This window comes from Siniperca chuatsi, linkage group LG10 (genome assembly GCF_020085105.1).
Source record: "Siniperca chuatsi isolate FFG_IHB_CAS linkage group LG10, ASM2008510v1, whole genome shotgun sequence".
Classification (NCBI taxonomy): domain Eukaryota; kingdom Metazoa; phylum Chordata; class Actinopteri; order Centrarchiformes; family Sinipercidae; genus Siniperca; species Siniperca chuatsi.
Window position 1 is genome coordinate 23960183 of NC_058051.1, and position 21597 is coordinate 23981779.

Consider the following 21597-nt stretch of genomic DNA (forward strand, 5'->3'; position numbering starts at 1 on the left):
CCCTTCAACCTCCTCTGAAGAATGATCGTCCAAGGTGTAGTGTAATCTAATAATAACAGGCCTTTTTAAATTGAGCATATAATCATGGTCATATTCTGTGTCATCAACAAATCCCAGGAAACGACCAACAGTTAATTGATCCTATAGTAAGAGCATGCCCCCCGTTGCACTGGGTATTGGCAGGCTATGGAAATGACGTATATGGGTTTAGAACTTAATGTGACGGTAACGTTGCTTTTGCTATTCAGTAATATTTAGCTACTGAAGTAATGTATGCTTTTTTTATGAGTAGGCCTAATCGGTTACATTTTTCAAGTAACTTGCCCAACACGTGCATCTACATTGAGAAGTTCGGCTGGAGTGACTGTAGATGAGGTCGGCTTCTGCTTCGGGCTGACTCGGAGCTGTGAGTTTTATCGATAGTTTTCCTCTTCATGCGTGGCGGGACAGACAGGCCGGCCCCATAACCGAAGACATCCTACTGCTACAATGGTTTATCGACCATTTTGACTGAGTGAGTTCGGGGAAAAGATAGAAACTGGTAGTTTAAAGTTAACAAATTACCTCTAATTACTCCAGTTTAGAAAATACATTCTTACAGTTTGTGTCATCCCCATGAGTGGGCAGAGCTGCACGAGGGAGAAATCTAATGACTGCTGCTAGAATAATAATGGGAAGTGTTGTTTAACCACTAAATAAAACTGAGCAGATAAAAAATAAATAAATCAGGCTAAACTATTTCACATGTATGGATTTAGCATGTGATTTAACCATATAAAAAAACATAATAGGCCAAAATACATACTCTATATTCTACATTCTATAGATCATCTGGTTTGATGATTGATTAAACCATATCATTCAGTTATCCTGGGAAAATATAATAATACAAATAGATTTTCCTGAACTTGTCAAACTCATTTTGTTTTCAAAAGAAGAATCATACATTGTTAAGATGTTCTTCTGGGTTTCAGGAAACATTTGGTCACTATGTCTGCCCTATTTGCATGATTCACTTATGATTCTTAAAAAGGCAGAGTTGCCTTTTTCACAGGGAGTAAAACAATCTTTGGTCTCGTTGTGCTTTCAGTTAATCCACTCCTTTCTATTTATAGCACACTAAGGGGCAAACAAGTGGAGGCGATGGGAGATTCATGAATATCTCACCCAGATCAAGAAAAGGAGAAGACCTACAGTATAACGGACTAAACCGTTTGTCTGCCATTGTAAGTCTAACAGTTTCATGCAGTCATCAACTGATGATGATTGCTGTTTTGAATAAATTTAAAATGATGGTCATAAACTCTTTCTAAACTCTAGCCAATCGCAACACTTTCCATATGCAGTTTTCCCACGCTGAACAAAATTTGAAGCTGTGCTGTTTCACCTTTGTCACTGGTGGATATTCCTTTCCTTCCTTTTCATTAGCTCCTCTTTGTGCATCAGCAGCTGTTGTTAGTACTCTCCACCACATTCACATTATCATTCAAATTCACACATTCCAGTGGTTCTCTTTTCCTGAGGAAACTGACAAATCAGCAATACCTCACCACCACATTAACAATAAAGCATGTTAAAAGTTAATTGCTTGGGTTAAACCAAAACCATTTCATCTTACAAGCATTACAAAAAATGTTTTCTTTTTAAAAAGTACCAAAATGGTTAAGCAAAATGAGAGAGACTGATTTTAATAATATGGCAAATAAACAGAGGTGCATTCATGTCTTCAATCACATAGGCACTGCAGTATGAGTACAATACAGTACATAGAACTCGATCATAAATTACAAGCCATACCAAAAATAAATGGATACCAAGGAGGCTAGAGGACCTGGGAAATAAGATGGTACCCATTGATTTTGGTGTCACATCAGAATCACAACCCTGTCCATGGATACTGAATTATGATCAATCCAGCCTGTGATGCTTTTACTCTGCTCTGCATATTTAAATGAATATAAAGACAAAAGGTAAATGCACGACTTCTGAGTAACAAGGACTTAAATCCACGTTGTATCTAAAACAGGTTTATCCATCTTCTGTCAAACAGCTGAGAGATGAGTCTTTTTGGTCAGCAGAGGAGCTCCTATGTGTCTGCATCAATCCTGTGAGCTGTGCAGTGGAAACAAGAACAAAGAAGTCAGAAATAGCGCTGCTGGCAGTGCAGTGGATTTTAGGAGACATACTCTGAGTGGAGATAAAATATTCTGAGATACGTTGCATCAAACACATCTACAAAGGCTGAGGGTTCAAGTAAATTCCTAACGCTGTCAGGAGCATCTAAAACAGGGGCAGCTTAGACAGTTCAAGAGAGTATATGATCTACCAAATCATTACACCTGCAGTAGCTACATGCTACAGAAATTGGGGCAAAACTGTGACACAATCCTCATATGTGAGAGTCACTGTGCTGTATAATACAAGGGACTTACATTGCTTTGGTATCCTGAGTGGTTCTGTGTCTCCTGACAGGACTTGATGCATGACTCCGCGGAACTGATACAGCACCTTCAGGCTCTTCTCCTCCCCCACACAGGGGTCGTAGAAGCCAGGGAGTCCTGACTGGAAAGACAACATAAGGTCACGCACCAGCAGCAGACTGAATCATAATACAGCAAGTTGCAGACATCAGTTTGTAGCACTGTGATACATTTTTAATCAGTATGTGTACTATATATATATATATATATATATATATATATATATATATATATATATATATATATACACACACACACACACACACACACACACACACATTTTGGATAAATTCTGTGGGTTTGGAAATACTGCACTCGATTACTGTACTTACCTTTGTGGCCTCAGTGAGGATGAGTTTAGAGTCTTTCACCAGACACTGCAGTGGCACAGTCACATCAATGACCTTTGCCCTCTCGTGTTTTCTACTGTTGTCGGTCACAAACTTGCCGTACCAGGCGTTGAGGATGATGAGACCTGGTTTAATGAAACAGCATCAAGGATAGCGTGAATCAATTGGAAATTAAATGTATTAATGTGCTATTTTAATGCGTTTCAAAATGCAAGCTAGTGACCAAAATGGCCTACTTATTTTGATTTAAGAGTGGATTTCAGAAATCTAAGGATGACAGACACACAGACACAGATTTTTGGATGAATTGATATTAAAAGTCCAACACAAATTCCCACTTTCACTATAGAATAATATGAATCTTGCATGCCAGCAATTTAGAAACATATTTAACAACAGAACCAGTGTTAATTTTTGAGACTTTGTTAAAATCATTTTGCAAGTATACAACAAAAAGATAACCCAATTAATTTTAATTGCAAGCTGCATAATACTCTAACCATTTCATAGAGTCTAGTCCATTGAATAAAGAAGAGCAGCTGTGTGTCTGTCATTACACACACACACACACACACACACACACACACACTGCTATTAACTGTTACTTTACAAGTGCAAAGTCTAGGGGACCTCTGATGATACTAAAAACAAAGCAACCTCGACAGTGACAGGTGTCACAAGCCAATTATCACTTGCCAAACTCCCCCAGGTGAAAATTATACTGCCTGCTGAGAGCTTTTTGTTAGTGTAATTATCAAAAGCAAACTAAAAAGCACCAATTATCAGTAGTCAAAACGCAAGCTGGAGGGTCATTACAAAATCCACTGAACTCTATTTCCCTTATTAATAATTTTAACCCTGTATAAAAAGCTACCCATATCTCCACAAAATCGCACTACATACTACGTGTCCACAAAGTAAGTCTCCTAATACTACAATGGAAAGGCCCACACACCAGTCTTGCCTTTGCCAGGTGTACAGCCACTTTAGATTTCAGTGAACTGCTCAAGAAGTTCCCCAAAATCATGTATTCTGCTTTAGTTTGGATTTTTTTGGATGTGTAAACTGGTAATTCATAGGTGGCAGAAAATTTAACAGCTGTGAAATGTTTGCTAAAAGCGGACTAGTCTTGTTTCATATAGTGAAAACAGGCACAGTATCACAGAAATTACACTTTGAAGTTAGCAACATTCAACCAGGCATCAACACAATTCACCTAAAATGTATGAAAAACAGTTCGGAATGTAAGAGAATCTAATAGTTTCACAACCTGCTTAAAAAACATTATTCCCAGGATAAGCTCATCCCTAAAATATTACGGATCTTACCCATTCTAGACTCCTCAGCTTCAATAATCCTGCGCACAGACTCCTGCATGAGCAAGACCTTTAGAGATGAAAAAGGCACACAGAGGAAGGGAAGGAGACAGACACAAACAATGAGATTTCACATCATATGGATTATACTAATGAATTTCACTAAGACTTTGCATCTTATCAAATCCCATCTCAGCCCCTTTGTCTGACTGGTGTGGGACTTGTAATATTTCCACAATGTAGGATGGGTACCACAGCTACATGTAAGCCTGTAAAATACTCACAGCAGCCTCTGCCTCCTGTTTCTTCTTGGCTATATTAGAGGCCGAGCTCTCCCGCTGCTTCTCCAAGTCTCTGTTGAGTTAAAAGATAAATGGAGAAATAAAATTAGCTCATAAAATCTGGCCATAATAATACCTGTGGTGCTTCCTCCAATAACATTTCTTGCACGAAACAAACAACATAAAGTGAGGGTTTCTTACTCTTCCTTCTGGGCCCGCACGTAGGGCCGAATGATAAGCTGCTGGATGGCGAGGTAGAAAACCAGTGGTCCAACTGTGGCGTAAAATACAGCACTAGGCAGGAGTTGGTCAGTCAAGTGAATAGGGAAGAAATACGTCTGGCTTGCTCTGTTTAGTCTGCAAATAGAGAGTTGGTTTCATGATTATATCTGAATGGCCACTAACTTGCTGCTAAATTGGTTACTGCATGTAACATTTGTGGGAATTTCTGTCTAAAAAAATGGGAGAATACTAAGGTCACATTCAAAAATAATTAAAGTTCTAAGTATTCTCTCAGCTACATACAGCTATCTGGCTAAAGGTGAACACAGGTCAAAGTAAAAATAGGTGCTATACTGTAGGTTAGACAGGACAGTGAACTGTGTGCTGATTGTTCCTCAGATGTTAGAGAATTCTGTGATATATTCCTTTGACTGTTTTTGACGAGTTTCCAAAAATAAGAAAATATACTATAAATACTCGAGCTTTTAGATTCATATCCCAGGACTAACTCGCATCTCAATGGGTCCAATCCTGTGTCTATATCCTCAAAGATACACCTCCAGCGCAGACACAAGTTGTAGAAAATTAATTTGACTGGCTGACACGATGTCATGTCTTAATTCCTATGGGTGCTATGGCTGTGAGGAAAACCCTCTGGAACCTACAGGAAAATGGAGCAAAGAGCAGCACTTACTTGATCTTGAGGGAGACACCTTGGGGCACTCCAACGCTGATGGTGGCCCCAAGGACACTGTGTCGACTGATCTTCCTCTCAGCACCGTACTCTACCACAGTCCCAAAGAAACCTGATCTGTAACATAAAGACAAAGTTACTACCTGTCTACCTGCAGTCAGAGTTTACTTGAATTTGAGCTGTCAGTTCTTGCACAAAAACTACTAACGATGCATACTTAAATGGATAGAAATTTGAGCTGTACAAACAGACTGACACTAAACAAAGCTAATTATGACCTACAACAGGGGTCTTAATATGAATTTATGATCATACTTTACTGAGCCCTTAATCTTCGTCTCCTCCTCATCCTGGAACTTGTACTGGTAGCTCATCATCACAAAAGTGTGAGGAATGCCAAGCTGCAGAGGCAAAAAGTAAAAGATCATTTTGGCACAACCCTGACAAGCAACTGTTGATTTAATGGTGTCTTGGCTAACATTAAAGTTAAATATAAATGCTGGCTGCTAACCTGCATTGCGAAGGTGAAATGGCTGCTCTTGGTGTCCCTGACTATGCTGGTGTTCATGGAGGACTGGATCCCCCAGCGCCACTGCAGATAGCCCATAGTGTTCTTGTCTAGGTGACGGGCCAGCACTGTGGTAACCCCAGGACGCACGCCTCGTGATGAAAACTGGAGCCCACACTGAGCGGTCACAAAGCTGAGGCAAAAAAAAATAATCAAAAAGAAAATCGCTGAATTGTTCATGTAGTAAACAAAAAATACAGAGTACTGATTTCTTTTCTTTTGTATTTCAACACATACAATCGAGGTGTCAAGTTTCGGAATATCTTCATTCCAAGGAGAGGTCCATGGGTGTCTCCAGCACCAAGCTCTACCTGTGTACACACAGACAACAGTTTCACATCTTAAAATGTCACTGCATGTTGTACCGCACGGGCAGACAGGTGTTTTGTGACTAACAGAGGCAGGGAAAGAAAGTGTGCCATTTATAGTATACATTACAAAATGAGTGTGTGCGGTGCCCAGTGAGAATGCAGCATACCTCTCCCCACCCCTTGGCTGAGGTGACTCTTCTCAAGGCCAAGTTAATGGTGCCACCTCCATTTCCATTGTGGGTTGACAAGGAGCCAGACAAAATGGCTGTGTCTTTTGTGGTAAGAGGAGCCTGCAGTAGAACACATAAAATGAGTCCTTTGATGAGAATTTGCTCCAAAATCTTATCATCGTATCTTATTGTAGTAAATGCCACTCATGTAGCAATCTGGAGCAACCCATTACCTCTATGGATTGTGATATGTGCATCTTGTTGATTTCCACATGTGGGACTCCCCCTCCAACCACATCTTCATAGTCCTCCTCATACCGGTCAAATAGGTCTGTGGCGTCAATACCCACACTAATCGTTCCCTGCAAATAACAGGTTTGGGAAGTAATACTATGTTAATTAATGATGTATAAAATATGCACAAGTTGCCTAATGACTCTATATGTTACAGTTAGTTCAATGTGAGGCTTGTTATCTTCCCCTGAACATACCTTTGGGTTGGTCCTTTGCTGAAGCCGTCTCTCCTCTCGCTCTTTCTGAAGACGCTCATACTCTTCTCGAATCTCTGCAGGGGTTCTTTTTCTTTCCACCACCTGGAGTAAGAAGATATGATTTGAATGCAAAGTAAACAGTGGGTTGGCTGCTTCACAGGTTGCAGATAATGAGTTACAGTAGAAGAAATTTCGCCAGAATTTAAACACTCCCATATGTTATTCCTGCAAAAATATTTATAAGTGTCATATTTTGTATTGTCAAGCATCGATGGTTTTAGTAAACACAGATGAAGCAAAACAAGAACTATTTCACGCAGGTTAAATGAGGCGATGTCATATAGGACAGGAAAGTTGTGTGGTAAGAATGCAGGCTTAATGCTATGATTGGTACTTTAAGATTAACTGTGTATTCTTCCATGAGTAAGTTATTCTCAAATCAAGACCCTAAAGGATGAACAATACCGAGAACAAATTTTATGCACGTAATTTCTTTTGATGCTATTCTCTTGATGTTTCTGTTGGCCCACTACAGGCATTTATAAGAACATAATGAATATCAAGTGTAAAATTTATATCAAATTTAAAAACATAAATTTAGCTGAAAGCACACCAAACTTCCTATATATGTCTAAATCAAAATTACAGTGATTTGTTAAAGTTGACAAACCAAAACAAATGTCCCATCCAAACTATACCTGGATTAAATGCATTCCAAAGAGAAGGATGCTAAGAAAGCATATCCTTTTTTCTGTAAATCTTGGTTCCTCTGAAAAGCAGCCATGCACTTGCAAAACACACTACCCTGGCCACCCTGATGCAGGCAGGATAGCTGAAAACATTCGGTGAGGTGAATAAACCACGGTGTACTGGAGAAGAATAGTCTGACGTGTTTTAATTTTGACGGACTTGCATTGAAGCTCGCACTGGTCTGCACCTTGCTGTGTGTGTTAAAAATTACTAAGGCAAACCAAATTTTTCAAATAGATTTGTTTTTGTCACATGACATTTGGCCATGTTTGCACTTGACTTGCAGTACACATATGACATTTATAGTGGATTCAAAATACAGTAGTTTTAAAAATGTATGAGGTAAGCCTGACAATCGTGGTTGTGAAAGTCAGAACTCCACTGAGCTGGTCCCATGAGGCTTCAACTCTCCTGCCTGTATTGTGCGTCAGAGGTGCGCCATTGTATGTTTTGGACCTAATAACTTGTGGTTTCTAACTGCACATGGTGGCTTGTTTAGGAATCATTGGCCACTAGAATCACTAAAGGACGTACCTCCCATCCTTCAACATCGAGTCCTCGCTTGCCATAGATATCATAGATAGCTCGTGCCTGTGGGTCACTAAGCACTAGAATGACATGGACACACAACACCAATATTATTAAGCATCAGAATAGTTTGTTTATGTTTCTAAATACTGTAATGTAGACTATGACATATTCAAGTCAGCTTCGAATGTAGCCAAAAGTAGAGTTGACATGTTCACATGATGTGGTCAAAGCTTTTCTTACCTTCATAAGCTTCATGTACAAGGTTAAAAAGCTGTTCTGCTTGACGCTTTAGTTCAGGGTCCCTGTGTTTGTCTGGGTGATACAGCATGCATAATCGCCTGTATGCCGCCTTCAGCTCCTCCTGTGTTGCCTGAAGCACAACATTGAAATGGAGAAAATGTGAAAGAGAAAATTTGTGGGGAAACTTCATCAACAACATACAAAACACACGGCATGATGTTGCTACAGCTGAACTCTCCTACGACCAACTGAATTTACTGATCATCCAACACTTATGTGAACTTCATACAGTTTTCCAACCCTGCAAAAACGCCATACAGGGTTTAGATGACTTGTGACAAAACTGTCTGAACAGAAACTTGCTGCTGGTGCTTAAATTCAGATTATAATTAGATTGTTGTGAGATAGACTACAGTGTAAAGGGTATTGCCCCGATCACCATAGTTTAAGGTACGTATTCACATTCATGTAATCTAGTCTATTGTTAACCCAACAAGTTTAATATAATTCATAATTTTCATACATTACCTCTATATATATATATGTGCATTACTGTGCTCTTTACTGCGTTTTGCACTTCTGGTTAGATGCTAAACTGCATTTCATTGTCTAAGTACTTGTAGTCTGTGCAATGACAATAAAGAATGTTTTGTTTCATTTTTGAAAACACTGATGTAGAGACCATGACTCATTATGTGTTTTACTGCATAACATACAGTGGGAGGGGTTAAACATTTTCTTATCTGTTCTTGGATGAAGGTTTGTCACGTAAACCTTTTTTTCTCTATATTCTACCTGACTATGCTCATCCACTTGAAAGTAAGCAAATTATAAGAACATTTAAATTGTAGTATATTTAGTCGCTCCGGAGAACAGCATGTCCCTGTGCAACAAGTTCATTTTGTTTTGTAAAATGTTATTTGCATATCAACATAATGTCCTCTGCTTTACAAATAAAAGTATCAAGACCGAAAGCGTCTGATCCCAAGACATTAGTGTAATCTGATCAACTCTTAAGTTGTTTCGTGAAGCCCTTAAGTAAAGTTGTAGCATTAGCTAGTTAGCACTGTCCACAGATCATTATTAAACTGAAAATAACTGTCAGTTTCTTATCAGCTCCCAGATTACCGCAGTAACACAGGATTATCTATCTTACTTCATCAAGTGACAACTCCTGTTGGTAAAGTCGTAACGTTAACCCCACAACCTGTTGTATGTCTTGTAAAGTATCCAGCCGAAGAGTCACAGCACAGAAATCAATGTCGAGGGTCACAAGCTAGCAACCTAGCTAACATTACATGTGATTACAAGAGTAACCGTTAAATATCAGCCGGGGAAAGTTTATAGAATGACTACTACATGAACCCGCACAAACATCTATTCAGATCACAGCTGCATATTGTACCTCTCTTCTGACATTTAGGAGGGAATAATAATCATCATTAAGAATCTCATCATCGTCCAAGGCAGACGCCATGTTTACACCCGGTCATCTCTTCTTCGTGACATTTACATCGCTCAAAGACTTCCCTGCGCACCCTGTCGCCCTCTTGTGTTGTGGATGAATGACAACACATCACCTGTATTCACAGGCTTGTTCGTGCTGTCTTAGGTGTGCGTTTCATTTTGAAGTTTAATATGTACAGATATTATTGGCGATGTTATGAGGAATAGTTATGAGAGATACGCTACGATTATGCAATCGTAAAAAAGTCGAGTGGCATTTTCATACTGCAGTTAAATTAAATTAATTCCTGAAATGTTTAATTTATTATTATTTAACAAATGCCAGTATAGCTAGACCACTTAATTTTCCTTTTAGAAAAACACTCATTTGAATATAGTGTTAAATTCTCGGTGCAATAAAATCAATGTTGGAGATTGGTAGACCTCCATACCTATATGCCTAATTCTAAAGGGATATTGTCTGCATCCTATCCACCTAGGAACAATTAAGGCAAGGGGAGAGAAAATCACTTCACTACATTAGGTCTTTCATTAGTTCATTATTACTTTCTTTGCAATAACAGCGAGCCGTTGACCGTACAAGGCGCACGAGCATCAGCAGCATAGGAGCTGTCCTTTCAGCACCACCACTTCAAACTATACACTGGATATCAGCACCGACGGCCACTGTTAGCCTGTTAATATAGGATGAAGGCTGTCCTTAAGTGCTGTAGTTGACGCGAGTGCCAAAAGCAAAGTCTATTAAGCAGAACGATCTGTAATTAGATTGCCTGTAGTCATTTAACATACTATTGTCAAGCCTATGTAAGTGCGCCATAATGATAGAAGTTGAAAACCTTGACAGCATAGTGGACAGAATTAAAGTAACTGTTTTGGCAGATTCAAATCTGTGCGTCACATCGACCCCTCAGTACCTGACAGAACTGTCTAGATGGACCCGACCACCAGCACATAAGAGGCTGGATCCCCCGCAGCCTTCAGTATCATGGTGCAACTATCTGAAATCAGTTTGACATATCTACAAGGGAACAAACTAGTCCACAGGCTTTCAAATGTAAACTGACATCTGCACACTTGATTGATAGACTGTGCAGACTGTTACTACTGTTTGATTTGTCTCAAATGTTTCATTGTTTGTTTTAGGCTGAATGTACTCAGGACTCCCTAGAAACCACACATACTGAGTGGATTAAATATACAAAAATTAACCTTAAAATAAACCAATCAATAAAGTATTTCTGATTCTGAAACCAAAATGACCTTTTTTTTTCTGCCGAGGGGTTTCCTGGTAAGATTTCAATCACCTGTATAGATCAGGAGACTTATCTCTGAAGATATGTTCAAAACGAATGAATGAAGGCCATTAAACAATTAGTAATTTAGCCGAACGTTAACGCACATTGAACAACTTTAGTGGGGTGGCTCAAAGACAAACATGTAATATTCACAATCTAATTCGTTTTAATTAAGGATAAAAGATGTAGCCTCACCCAGGCCGTACTGAGCATTAAAGTAATTTCTTTTTAATATAATAACGCTTCACCATCTTTTTAACAAAAGCGTCGTGCCAGACCTGCAGCGCCTCTGAGTTGTTTTAAATTCACTGTAAAAAAAACAAAAAACAAAAACACAAAAAACAAAAAACACGGCTGGTGGTGTCAAGGTGAGAGGAGATGTGTTTTTCATCCCGGAGCCTCTCTGTCAGTCACCGCCTCACAGCCAATGGTAAGTTCGCCTCGGTCGGACCGACTCGCCGCTTGATCCTCCAGTCCCTCCTCGTGCTGTCCTCGTCGTGCACGCGCGTGGTACCCACGGTCGTGAGGAGGAGGAGGATGTTGCGCGTGAAGGGGAAATGGCTGCCGAAAACAAGCCGGAAGGTAAGAGAAATATAATGGGATTAATTTACTAGTATGACCGCTTTGTGATTTTAGAACAGTTGTAACTCTGTGCGGAGATGATACACGCGTGAGGACAAGTGGAGAAATCTTCGGTAGAAAACGGCTCCGCTATTTTCCTCCGAATAGGCAGCTAAAACGTGGAGACATCACCTAGCCAGCTAATATTAGCTTGCATTCTAGCCAGCTACTATTCCCATCGTAGCCCACATTTAAAGCTCGCCACGGGGACACATAGTCAGTGTGATTAAAGTAGCGCGTTTACCTTTTATTTTGCTCAGGATTCTTGTCAAATGACGAACAATTCAAGTTGTTAACAACAAGGCTAAGTTAATGACAACATGTCATTGGCATCGACTAACTTCTTCCCCTATTACCCAGCTTTAAAAAGCGGCGTGGTTGTGTTAGTTTATCTGTCAATACGGCTCGCTTCTGCAAGCGCTATTTATAGCTTGTTTTGGAGACATTGTAATAATAATTTAGACATCTGTTTTAAAATGTATTGGTCTAGTTTTTTTTTATTTTTTCCGTCTTGGAGAGGGGTCGTTCAGTCCCTCCGTGAAGCGCGAGAATTTCCATTGGCATTTAGCGAATAGTGTTTGCGAGTCAGAAGTGATGTATTTTTTTTTTAAATGAGCGAATATTGTTTTCCAAATGCCAATTTAAGCACTTGGCCTATATTTGGTTGGAGACACGGGCATCAAAACGTTGTAATGCCCGCTCCGCTTGCAATGCCCTATCGCACTTGAAATGAAATGCCATCACACCAGAGGAAACAGGGAGGATGGAGAGTAGGATTTCCAGCAGCCTGCTCATTACACTACTTTACAAATAGGACGAAATTATGACTTTCTTCCCCTCCGTTTATTTCATACGGCTCACTAACTTAAAATGAAATGCACTAGACTTACTTATTTCCTGTTTAGTGGGATATTTTACTGCAAAACATATGCATAAGAGATCTGTTATCGTTCAGATAGGCCCATAGAATTTTTGGGTGAGTAATTATACAAAGCATAGGCTATATGAAAATAAAGATAAGATGTAATACTGTAATACATCAATTCTACAGGGATTAATTTTTCTATCCAGATGGCAGCTTTTTACTGTTAGGAGTATTTGAACCAGACTGGAATGAGTTACGTATTTACATTTCACATTTGACAAGGAAGACATTCTCAGATGATAAAAACATAGAGCAACTTAAAAATGTATTTCATAGAATCTCATGGAAAATACTTGAGCTTGTTAACCTTATGTGCATGTTTCATTAAATGTGTTTGTTATGGTCTCAGTTATGTCATACTTTTAAATGTTTAACTTTAACTTTAGTTTTTTGATGAGCAGAATTGAGTGTAATGATAGGTCATTAATACAATATGTTCTTGCTTTTTTCTCTAAACTTATTTTTTATATTTATTGATTTATATTGACCCTTTTGGTGGAGCAAAAGAGTCATCCTAGACTGTAAAATTGGCTCCATAATTTGAGAGGGAGAAAAAAGATTTCTACTTAAATCGTTAGGTCCTTCTGTTTCTGAGCTGTTCATAACGTATTGCACGCTTTAAAATTGAATAAACCTCAGTCAGAGTTTGGTGTCAGTAACCTCAAACATTAATTCTTTTGATGTAGAATTACTTTAATGTTTTAAATGAGTGTAAACAAATGTCCATGTGAGGGGAAACGATAAAAGACTGAATTCAGTTGTTTGGATGTCAGTGTGCCAACCACTGAACAGAGTCCCACCAGGTGGTGGTATTGAGCTACAGAAGCACACTTACTATATGAGGGATATGTCTCTGGCTATGACAAAAAATAAAGACATCTGGTTTTATGATAGTAATGACTTCACTGTGGTGTATCGTCCTAATGTATTCATCTACATAGCTGAATTTAACAAATAGGCTCCAGTTGTTAATCTCGATGCCGCTCCAACACCGAGAGCTCTCACTGAAAACCCTGACTTGAAAGTCCCATTGCTGAGCAGGTTAGGTTATTTTCAGTGTTCCTGTGAGGCCGGTCAGTGGAAAGAGGAGGAGGAGGAGCAAGGGGAGCATAGAGAGAGAGTGCTTCATACCTTGCAATGTCGTCTCATGCAAACCTGGCCCTTAAAGCTTTTACATTGAGCTGTCATGCTGAATCTTTACTCCTGCATCCAGTTTTTCTTAGTTTTGGCTGTTCATTTATGTAGAACATGCATTTTCAATGTACATCACTATTACAGTTTTTACATGACACGTCCCTGGTTGTTGGGTAGCCACTGAGAAGCTGAACAGTGTTTCCTTAACCTTTTGTCCTTGTGTTTTGCAGGCAGTGCTGATCTCTCTTAGTTGTTTGGCAGATCTTATGATAGCCCATAATAACTGAGGGTTACATGTTGTGTTAAACCCAGGGGCCATGACCCAGTCTCACTCAGTGGTGTAATGTTCACATCCTGGGGTATTTCTCTCCAGCCTAACTGATTGTCAGGGCCCTTGGGGGTATTTTTTCCCTTCACACTCATAAAAAGCACTGTGGGTCCGTTACTTTAAGTACAAGGCCTGGAGGGCACTGAAAAGACAGGCTTGATATGTCTTATACTGAGACTGCTCTGGATAAAACTACAGCCAATGGTTTTATGAATCTACCAGAGCAGATAGTCATAAAAATATTTCTGTACAAGAGCCAAATTTGAGAAATATAACAAGCACTTTTGTAAACAAAAGTTACAGTACTAACACTTTTGTGATGTTGGGATTTAACAGAAAAGAAAACTCTGTCGAAAGTCGAATCTTGATACCGTCTTGTTTTTTTGTAGACCCAGCACAGCAGTGTCAAATTTACATTAATTTGAAATTAGATAAAAGCAAGGCCAATGATGAAGGGATTGTTTACTGACACATAAAACTCACACAGGTGTGTTAAATAAACTATATAAATCTAATGGTAATGCAGTTTAAACCTTTTGGCAACAGAAACAATCAACAAAGGTGCTTTCTAAAATGTAGTGAATTAGGCCTATAGCCTCAGCTGTGCAGGAAGTAATATTTCTCTTTTATTTTCAAGCGGGTGCAGTTTAAAAAGTTTCACGATGTTATCATTTCACTCAAAGCTCAGGGTGAAGCGGCGGCAAAACATCAAGTAAGCACGCAGTCAGCCATTAACTTACAAAAGTGCTTGTGCAGCAATGGTATAAATATTTCTCCACTGTTTTGTAAAGAAGGATGAATTTAACCTCCTCATGATGTCAGACGACTTGCTCTCCCAGTTTTGTGTCGAATCACTCTCTACATTTTTCCCCCCCAGCCTTTTAATTGAATCAGTGAGGTGTGGATGGATGGGACACAGGTCCAGTCTGTGGTTGCTGAGATGTATCATTCCTAATGCCTGCCTGTAATAGACCTTTACTGACTGCTTTTCACGGCCTCCACTGATTGATTGTATTGATTTATCCAGGTTGCCACTGATAAAATAGGGAGTGTTATTGACCCGTATCAAACCAGGCCAGAGCTACAGTGACCCTTATTCCTGGCCGTTTTTCTTATAGGTTCACGGATATTCAGTCAATGGATAATGTCACTGTTTTAAACGACAATTGACAAATTCACTGTGATTTGTTATCATTATTATTATTAATATTTTATTATTATTAATATAATTTTGCCCAAAAACTCTTGTGTGTTTTAAATGTATTTCAATATACTGTCTAGCTAGGTTGATATTGCTTGCATGGGAAGTTTTCTAAGTTATCACAGGCTGGAAGAATGCTTCTTTTCCTCGATTTTCTCTACTTTTCTCTTTGCCTCCTGAAGGACTGAAGAAAGTTCGTAATCCGGATCGAATGTACAGATCAGCAGTGTGTTATGCTGGCCATGGTCCACCTAAGAGTATCAGTGATGACACAGAGACGAACAGTAAGAGTCAGTTATTAATACTGCATTGCTGCTCCAAGAGGCCACTAGCTGGCAAATCTATTATTTATTCATTGATTCATTTATTTACTTCTTGATTTCATCCGTCCTCATGCCCCCTCCTTCTTTTATTCTCTTCCAACACAACACCTCCTCCGGCTGCTCTGTTGATTGAAGTGTCTGCTTTACGGGATCAACCTGTCAATAGCTGAAGTGTTGTCGTTAACTAAGAGTGATTGTTTCAGGTTGAGGCCAGGGGATCAGGACCTGAGCAGACCCTCAGAGAGAAAGCTTACATTTTGAACCATCAATTATGGCCTTGTACTTGCCTTTTCTCTGCTTTTCTTAAACCTGCATTTGATTGGGGGGTCAACCCAAGTTAACAATATGACTATGAAATCATTCAAAATCTAATTGTGTATGACAAAACTATTTGCAATATGCATTGCTGAAAAGAATTTGCATTCTATGATATTTTTTACTTCAAATGGATTCATCTTTGCCTTTGACTCCCTCTCATTACATTTGTGCTCTATGAGAACTGTAGACTAGGGGCAAAGAACAAAGACAACACAACATCATAGCTGAGGTTTTTATGTCTTGTAAAAACCAGCTTCTGTGGGAATTGCTTCAGTGCACTTACAAGTCTGTGTACAAGTGCTATTTTCTGTCACCACCCAACAAAAATAGTCAGAAATATAGGCCAAAGTCTTGATTTTATTTGTGGGTGATTTTCCCTTCATTCCTTTTTAGAAAATGTGTCTGAATTGTAGCATCTGTCTTACACAGTGAAAAAACTGTCCTCTGTAAAGCAGATTGTTTCTCAGCAGTAAGGAGCCCCTTCATTGTTAATAAATACACCAGTCTCTTCACTGCTGGAAGACTCTGTTGATCTAGACTAGAGACTGGGTAATTAAGTGTGTTCATGTATTGTCATTTCTAAATAGAGAGTCTGAAATCACCCCCAACCCCTTCTTAGACTCCTCACTTGAGATCTGTCACTGAGAGAGCTCCGCTGCACCAAATCTTTTTGATATTTTTTAAAAGAGAATGTTTTGAGAGATTTAATGGCAGGGGACTGCTTGTGCAGATCTATGAAACATGGATGCAGACTGTGAAAGGGACATTGTTGATAGACTTTTGCGTTACCCCCTCATGTGTGACAGCTGTGACTGACAATACGTTTTGCCAGTCTTGCTATTTTCCCTCATGTTATTGCGTGGTATTACAGTATCCTGTACCCATGTCAGACACCCTGTTTAATGCGTTCAGCCTGGAGGCTTTTCTGCCTCACCAGGACACTGTAGCAGAATACAGCAGCTCAAACAGGCAGGTAAACCATTGATCTGAGTAATTGTCTTAGTAATGGTGGGAATAGTTATGACACAGAAAGAAGGGCTTTGTTTGTGTGCATGTGTAAGCAAAAGGGAAAAAGTGAAAGAGAACAAGAGCAAGAGAGAGGGAGTGAGAGAGAGGGACCTCACCTCTGCTCTCCTTGAGATGGGATTTTTATGGATGGGTGAGCTTGGTGAGGGCTGAGAACACATAAAGAGTCATTTTCAGTTTGTTGCAGGCAGTTAACCGTGTGTGCATGTTTGTTGAACTTCCAGTAATAGGCCCAGGCTTTTTTTTTAGCTGTTTTGACAGTCTTCCCTTATTATGCTATATTACACTAAACTACTATAACCACATGGAGCCATAGTGTGTCCAGGGTATAGCCATTGAGGGAATGTAAACAATGAATTCTGCCACCCTGTACATGTTGCATATTGAATTGTCATACCACAACTGCATAAGAAATTATGGCCAGCGATATTTAGTGTAATTCACATCTGGCATTCAGACTTTTTCTATCTGTCCCACTGGGAGGGGAAAAAAACACCTTTTGCATCTTTTACAACAGCTGTTGTGTGTTGCAGGTCACCATTCATCCTAGATGCTACAGCTAGAAGCCATGTAATGTTCTCTTTGTTGTAGTTTTGTTGTAACATAGCAACGCCAAGTTCAGTAAGACTTTTTTTTTGCTTGTGGGCGGTTAGTAATTTCACTGTATGTAAGAGTGTTATCGAACAGGCTACAGGCCAAATGATAAAGACAATTAGTTTCCCAGTCCTACACTAACACATGGCTATTTTAAGTCTACATACTCCTCTCCATGTCCCCATCAAGAGCCATCGGGCTGTGGGGACACCGGCCCCTGGACTATGGGCCAATCATTGTTATTGCTGCCAGGGAAATTTGACACTGCTTATATTGTCCTGTGTTGTAGTAAAGCAATATAAAATCAATGATATAGAAATTCAAGGCCTGTGCAAATTAAATAGTATTTTGTGACGTTTCAAGCATCTTGAAATGAGTGATTTTGGACTATCATGTAATGATAGAGAAAGAGAAATATAACAAAGTGTAATATCTTTCACAGAGCAAAAGGAATTTTTCGTATGTTTAAAACTATATTAAGTTAATTACTTATTAGAGGTTAATCATTTTTGTTAAAAAAAATGTTAAATGAGCCTGGAACTGGAAGTCATGACGTTTGGCCGTCAAATGATTAGTGACTTTAGCAAGAATTTGGGGGCTTAGCTGCCGATATGGCTACAGGGGCAATATCTCATTACTGTAAATACCATCGCAACAGCCTCCTTCAGGTTAAACCCCTCTTCACCTTTACTCCTTCTTCTTTCCCGCCTCACAACCAGACTGATCGCTTTTAATTGACAGCATGTCATCAGTTGACCACTGCACCTTGGCTGTCTGAGTTCATCTCTGCTTCACATTTGACCACATTCTTTGTTTTGTTGTTTTTGTTTTCTTTGTTTTTGTTCATCTGCCAACATCTTTTAACTGCTTTCACCATGTTAACCTGTAACTGCACCTTTGCCTTTGATCTGAGCTTTAAGTTCACTCCGTCATTTGACTGGTTTGATTTCTTGCCCCCTGTAGATCTGGTCATTATACTTAGTGCATGTCACATCCCACACACTCCAGTTGTGGATTGTTTGAAATTTAGATACTTCTTATATTTCTTGTCATGTCCAACTATATTTTCACATCCCTTTTAAGAAAACTGCATGCTGTAGAAACTGTTTATTTCAAATCCCCTGCTAGTGATTCAAGTACAATGATTTAAATAATAAGTGATGTTATACTGTTTCTGTCCCGCTCACTGTGACTGCATAAGTGTATGAGTGTTATTCTGTCCATATATTGCAGGGATTAAGTGATCAAAATATCTGTTGCTTCTTCAAAAGTAAGCTTTTGGAACAAACATCATTGTTAGTTGCAGGGGGTGTAACAGATGAGGGTGCATCACCAGGTGAAACAATTATTTTTTCTTTAAAAGGACTCTGTGTTGTCAAATAAACAGTTCCCTTCAGTTGAAATATGGTCATTACATTGGGAAATATGCAAAACAGGCAATTACTTCATGACGTTAAAGTGATGCACTTGTGACCATCATTAGGGTAGAATTTTGATGCAACACTGCATCACAATAAGCCCTCCTTTGCATATGTTGATAGGTTTGCTGTTTAGTTTTTGTTATCTATATACAGTATCATTCACTATGATAACTTGTTGCTTGGCTACAGGTTATGTGCAGCAGATGAAGGAGTATGTTTTTGTTTCTGGTAGCTTGAAATTTCTCACCCCAGTTGATGAAATATGTCTGAGCTAAGCTCATTTGGCTAACAGGGCTAATTCTGGAGCTAAACACTTAGGGGCATTTTTGGTCCAGCCCAGTGGATGGCTGTCATCCAACCTAATGATAACGGACATTGCCATAGGCCTAATTCAGTTTCACAGCGTTTCTTTACTGGACAGAGATGGGAGCCAAATGTTTATCCACAGGACAGGTTTGCTCTTCTGTGATTCACCTCCCTCATGTTTCAGGTACAGCTACAAAAGAACAGATACTGTTACACTGTTCTTCACATCCTTAAGCCATATTAGCCATTGAACTGTAGTGGAAAATGTTTGCATTCAAACTGTTACTTTGGATATGCACCGCTAGCAGCGATTTGTTGAATGATCTATAGCCAAAACATTAGCTTGCAATTTCTCCACAATGTGGGCACAGATTAAAAAGAAAAACTGTCACTCCCAGAGCGCTCTGAGACAGAGACGGAAGAGAGAGGGTTTTGCGTTCAGGGCTCGGATATTGATTAAAGATTTGTTTTTGTCAGCCTTTCCAGTCTCATGACCCTCGCTCTCGTCTCTAGGGTGGGGCTGGAGCAAGCTAGCATGACAGATACCCTTAAATTCGGCCCAAGTGTTTGCTTAGCAGCCAGGATCAGTGATAATCCAAACATCAGCACATAGAAATATATATCTGTATACCCATTCGACAGAGGGTGATGTGAATTATGAAGGGGCATGCGCAGGTTGCCTCTGTTCAGCACACAAATGGCCAGGGATGGCAACATGAAAGCTGCAGACCTGTAGCCTGTGTGTTGAACAGAGCTCCTCTCCCTCCTTTTGTATGTGAGCTTGCTCATCAAGACCTAAAATGTAATTGGATCCAGCGTGCCAGCTCAGCTCAGCACATCTTCTCATGTAACAAGCTCTGGTATCAGCCTGTCTTGCACTTTAGTGTTTTACAACCAAATAGTAGTTTTCTGTGTATCCCTTTCTTGGCTAATGTACAAGCAGTCATTAAGCCTGGTCTTTATACTCAAAAATAAATATTAAACCTTACAGGGGAGTCCACAGGAAATGCAAAGAAGTGCAGTTCCTTTCAGGCTTTGATCAGCTTCTGGTTAAGAATAAAAAGCTACATTTACATTTTCAAAGCCAAATTTATGTGGGTAATTTGTTGTGTGTGCACTGATCAAATCAGACAATTAGATTAGGAAGAGCTTGTCTATATTCTGTAAACCTATTCCAAATCTGGCATCCAAGCTATTCCCTTGTGGCTTGTTTTCAGCTGATGCACAAAGTACAATATATGTGGATTTCCATGCCACAGTGGACAGATCTTTAATTAGTAAGCAATACTTTGTTGGAACGCCTACAGTTCCTCCTTCACATCTGTGGAAATGCCTGGTGGAAGAAACAGTAGACATACAGCAGCTGAAATATTATTAGTGTAGATAAATAGCAGCTGAAAGAATGAAACTGTTTAAAGTTATGAGAGTGTAATGCTGTGGAAAAGAAACCTCAGCACTCAACAACAGTTATGTTGAGTTCACCTTTGTGTGCTTTGAGAGCCTCATAAGGAACGTTCTTGTGTAAAAACAAGGCTCCTCTCAAGTTGACAAGGACTCCCAGATTAGAGAAGGCCGATACTGAACATCTGAAAAATAAGAGCCACATCTAAAACGCATGGTTTATTTAACAGCAAAAAGCACAGTGCACTGTTTGAAACATGACAGTAGTTAGCCTGTTCTTCAAAGAAATACAGTCATCCATATCTGAGATAGACAAAACCTTGAACACAGTGGCCCTTTGTATAATCTGATGTTAATGTACTAAAGGCCTCTACTGTATGGACCATGAGTATACGAGCTGACAGACTGGACAGCTTCCTGGTTTGCCATCTTTCCTTTTTTTCCTCTAGTTTAGCATTAAATTTAGCTGTGAAAATGAACATCCACACCAGCCTGTCTTAAAATATGTCCAGTTCACTGGTATAATGCAGACATCTTAATACATATTTTATTATTAGCTTAGATCAGTCACTATATACTGTGATTATATTAAATATTTGGTTGCAAATCCTTTGCACTCAGTGACTGTCTGAAATCCATGATCCATAGACATCAACAGACACTTGGCATGTTCCCTGGTGATGCTCTGCCAGGCCTGTACTGCCGCCATATTCATTTCTTGCTTGTTCTAGGGCCTTTTTGCCTTCAGTCTAGTCTTCAGCAAGTGAAACACGTGCTCAGTTGGATTGAGGTAAAGTGATTGACGCAGTTTGGCTATACCTGTCTGTATGTTA

The 21597-nt window shown here is 39.4% G+C and overlaps 2 protein-coding genes across 10 annotated transcripts in view; one reads left to right on the plus strand and one right to left on the minus strand.

Annotated features, from left to right (window-relative positions):
* Positions 1-1672: 1672 nt before the first annotated feature.
* Positions 1673-9965, minus strand: dnajc11a (DnaJ (Hsp40) homolog, subfamily C, member 11a). Its single transcript, XM_044211343.1, has 16 exons — positions 9810-9965; positions 8405-8534; positions 8168-8241; positions 6884-6985; positions 6626-6754; positions 6390-6512; positions 6149-6222; positions 5855-6044; positions 5659-5744; positions 5344-5460; positions 4629-4784; positions 4431-4500; positions 4159-4216; positions 2813-2955; positions 2433-2562; positions 1673-2112 (listed from the first exon to the last, which is right to left on the minus strand). Exons 1-16 carry the CDS (start codon positions 9879-9881, stop codon positions 2087-2089), a joined length of 1680 nt encoding a protein of 559 aa, XP_044067278.1. The 5' UTR covers positions 9882-9965; the 3' UTR covers positions 1673-2086.
* A 1374-nt stretch (positions 9966-11339) lies between these two features.
* The window catches only part of camta1a (calmodulin binding transcription activator 1a), a 276033-nt gene continuing 265775 nt past the window's right edge, over positions 11340-21597 (plus strand). For 4 of the 9 annotated variants that reach the window (XM_044211307.1, XM_044211299.1, XM_044211301.1 and 1 more), the window contains exons 1-2: positions 11342-11748; positions 15558-15659. In XM_044211307.1, the coding sequence (XP_044067242.1) occupies positions 11724-11748; positions 15558-15659 (127 nt within the window). In that variant the 5' untranslated portion in view covers positions 11342-11723. Of the gene's footprint in view, positions 11749-15557; positions 15660-21597 lie in introns of all 9 variants that reach the window. The other 5 variants (XM_044211297.1, XM_044211298.1, XM_044211303.1 and 2 more) reach the window with 3 other exon arrangements.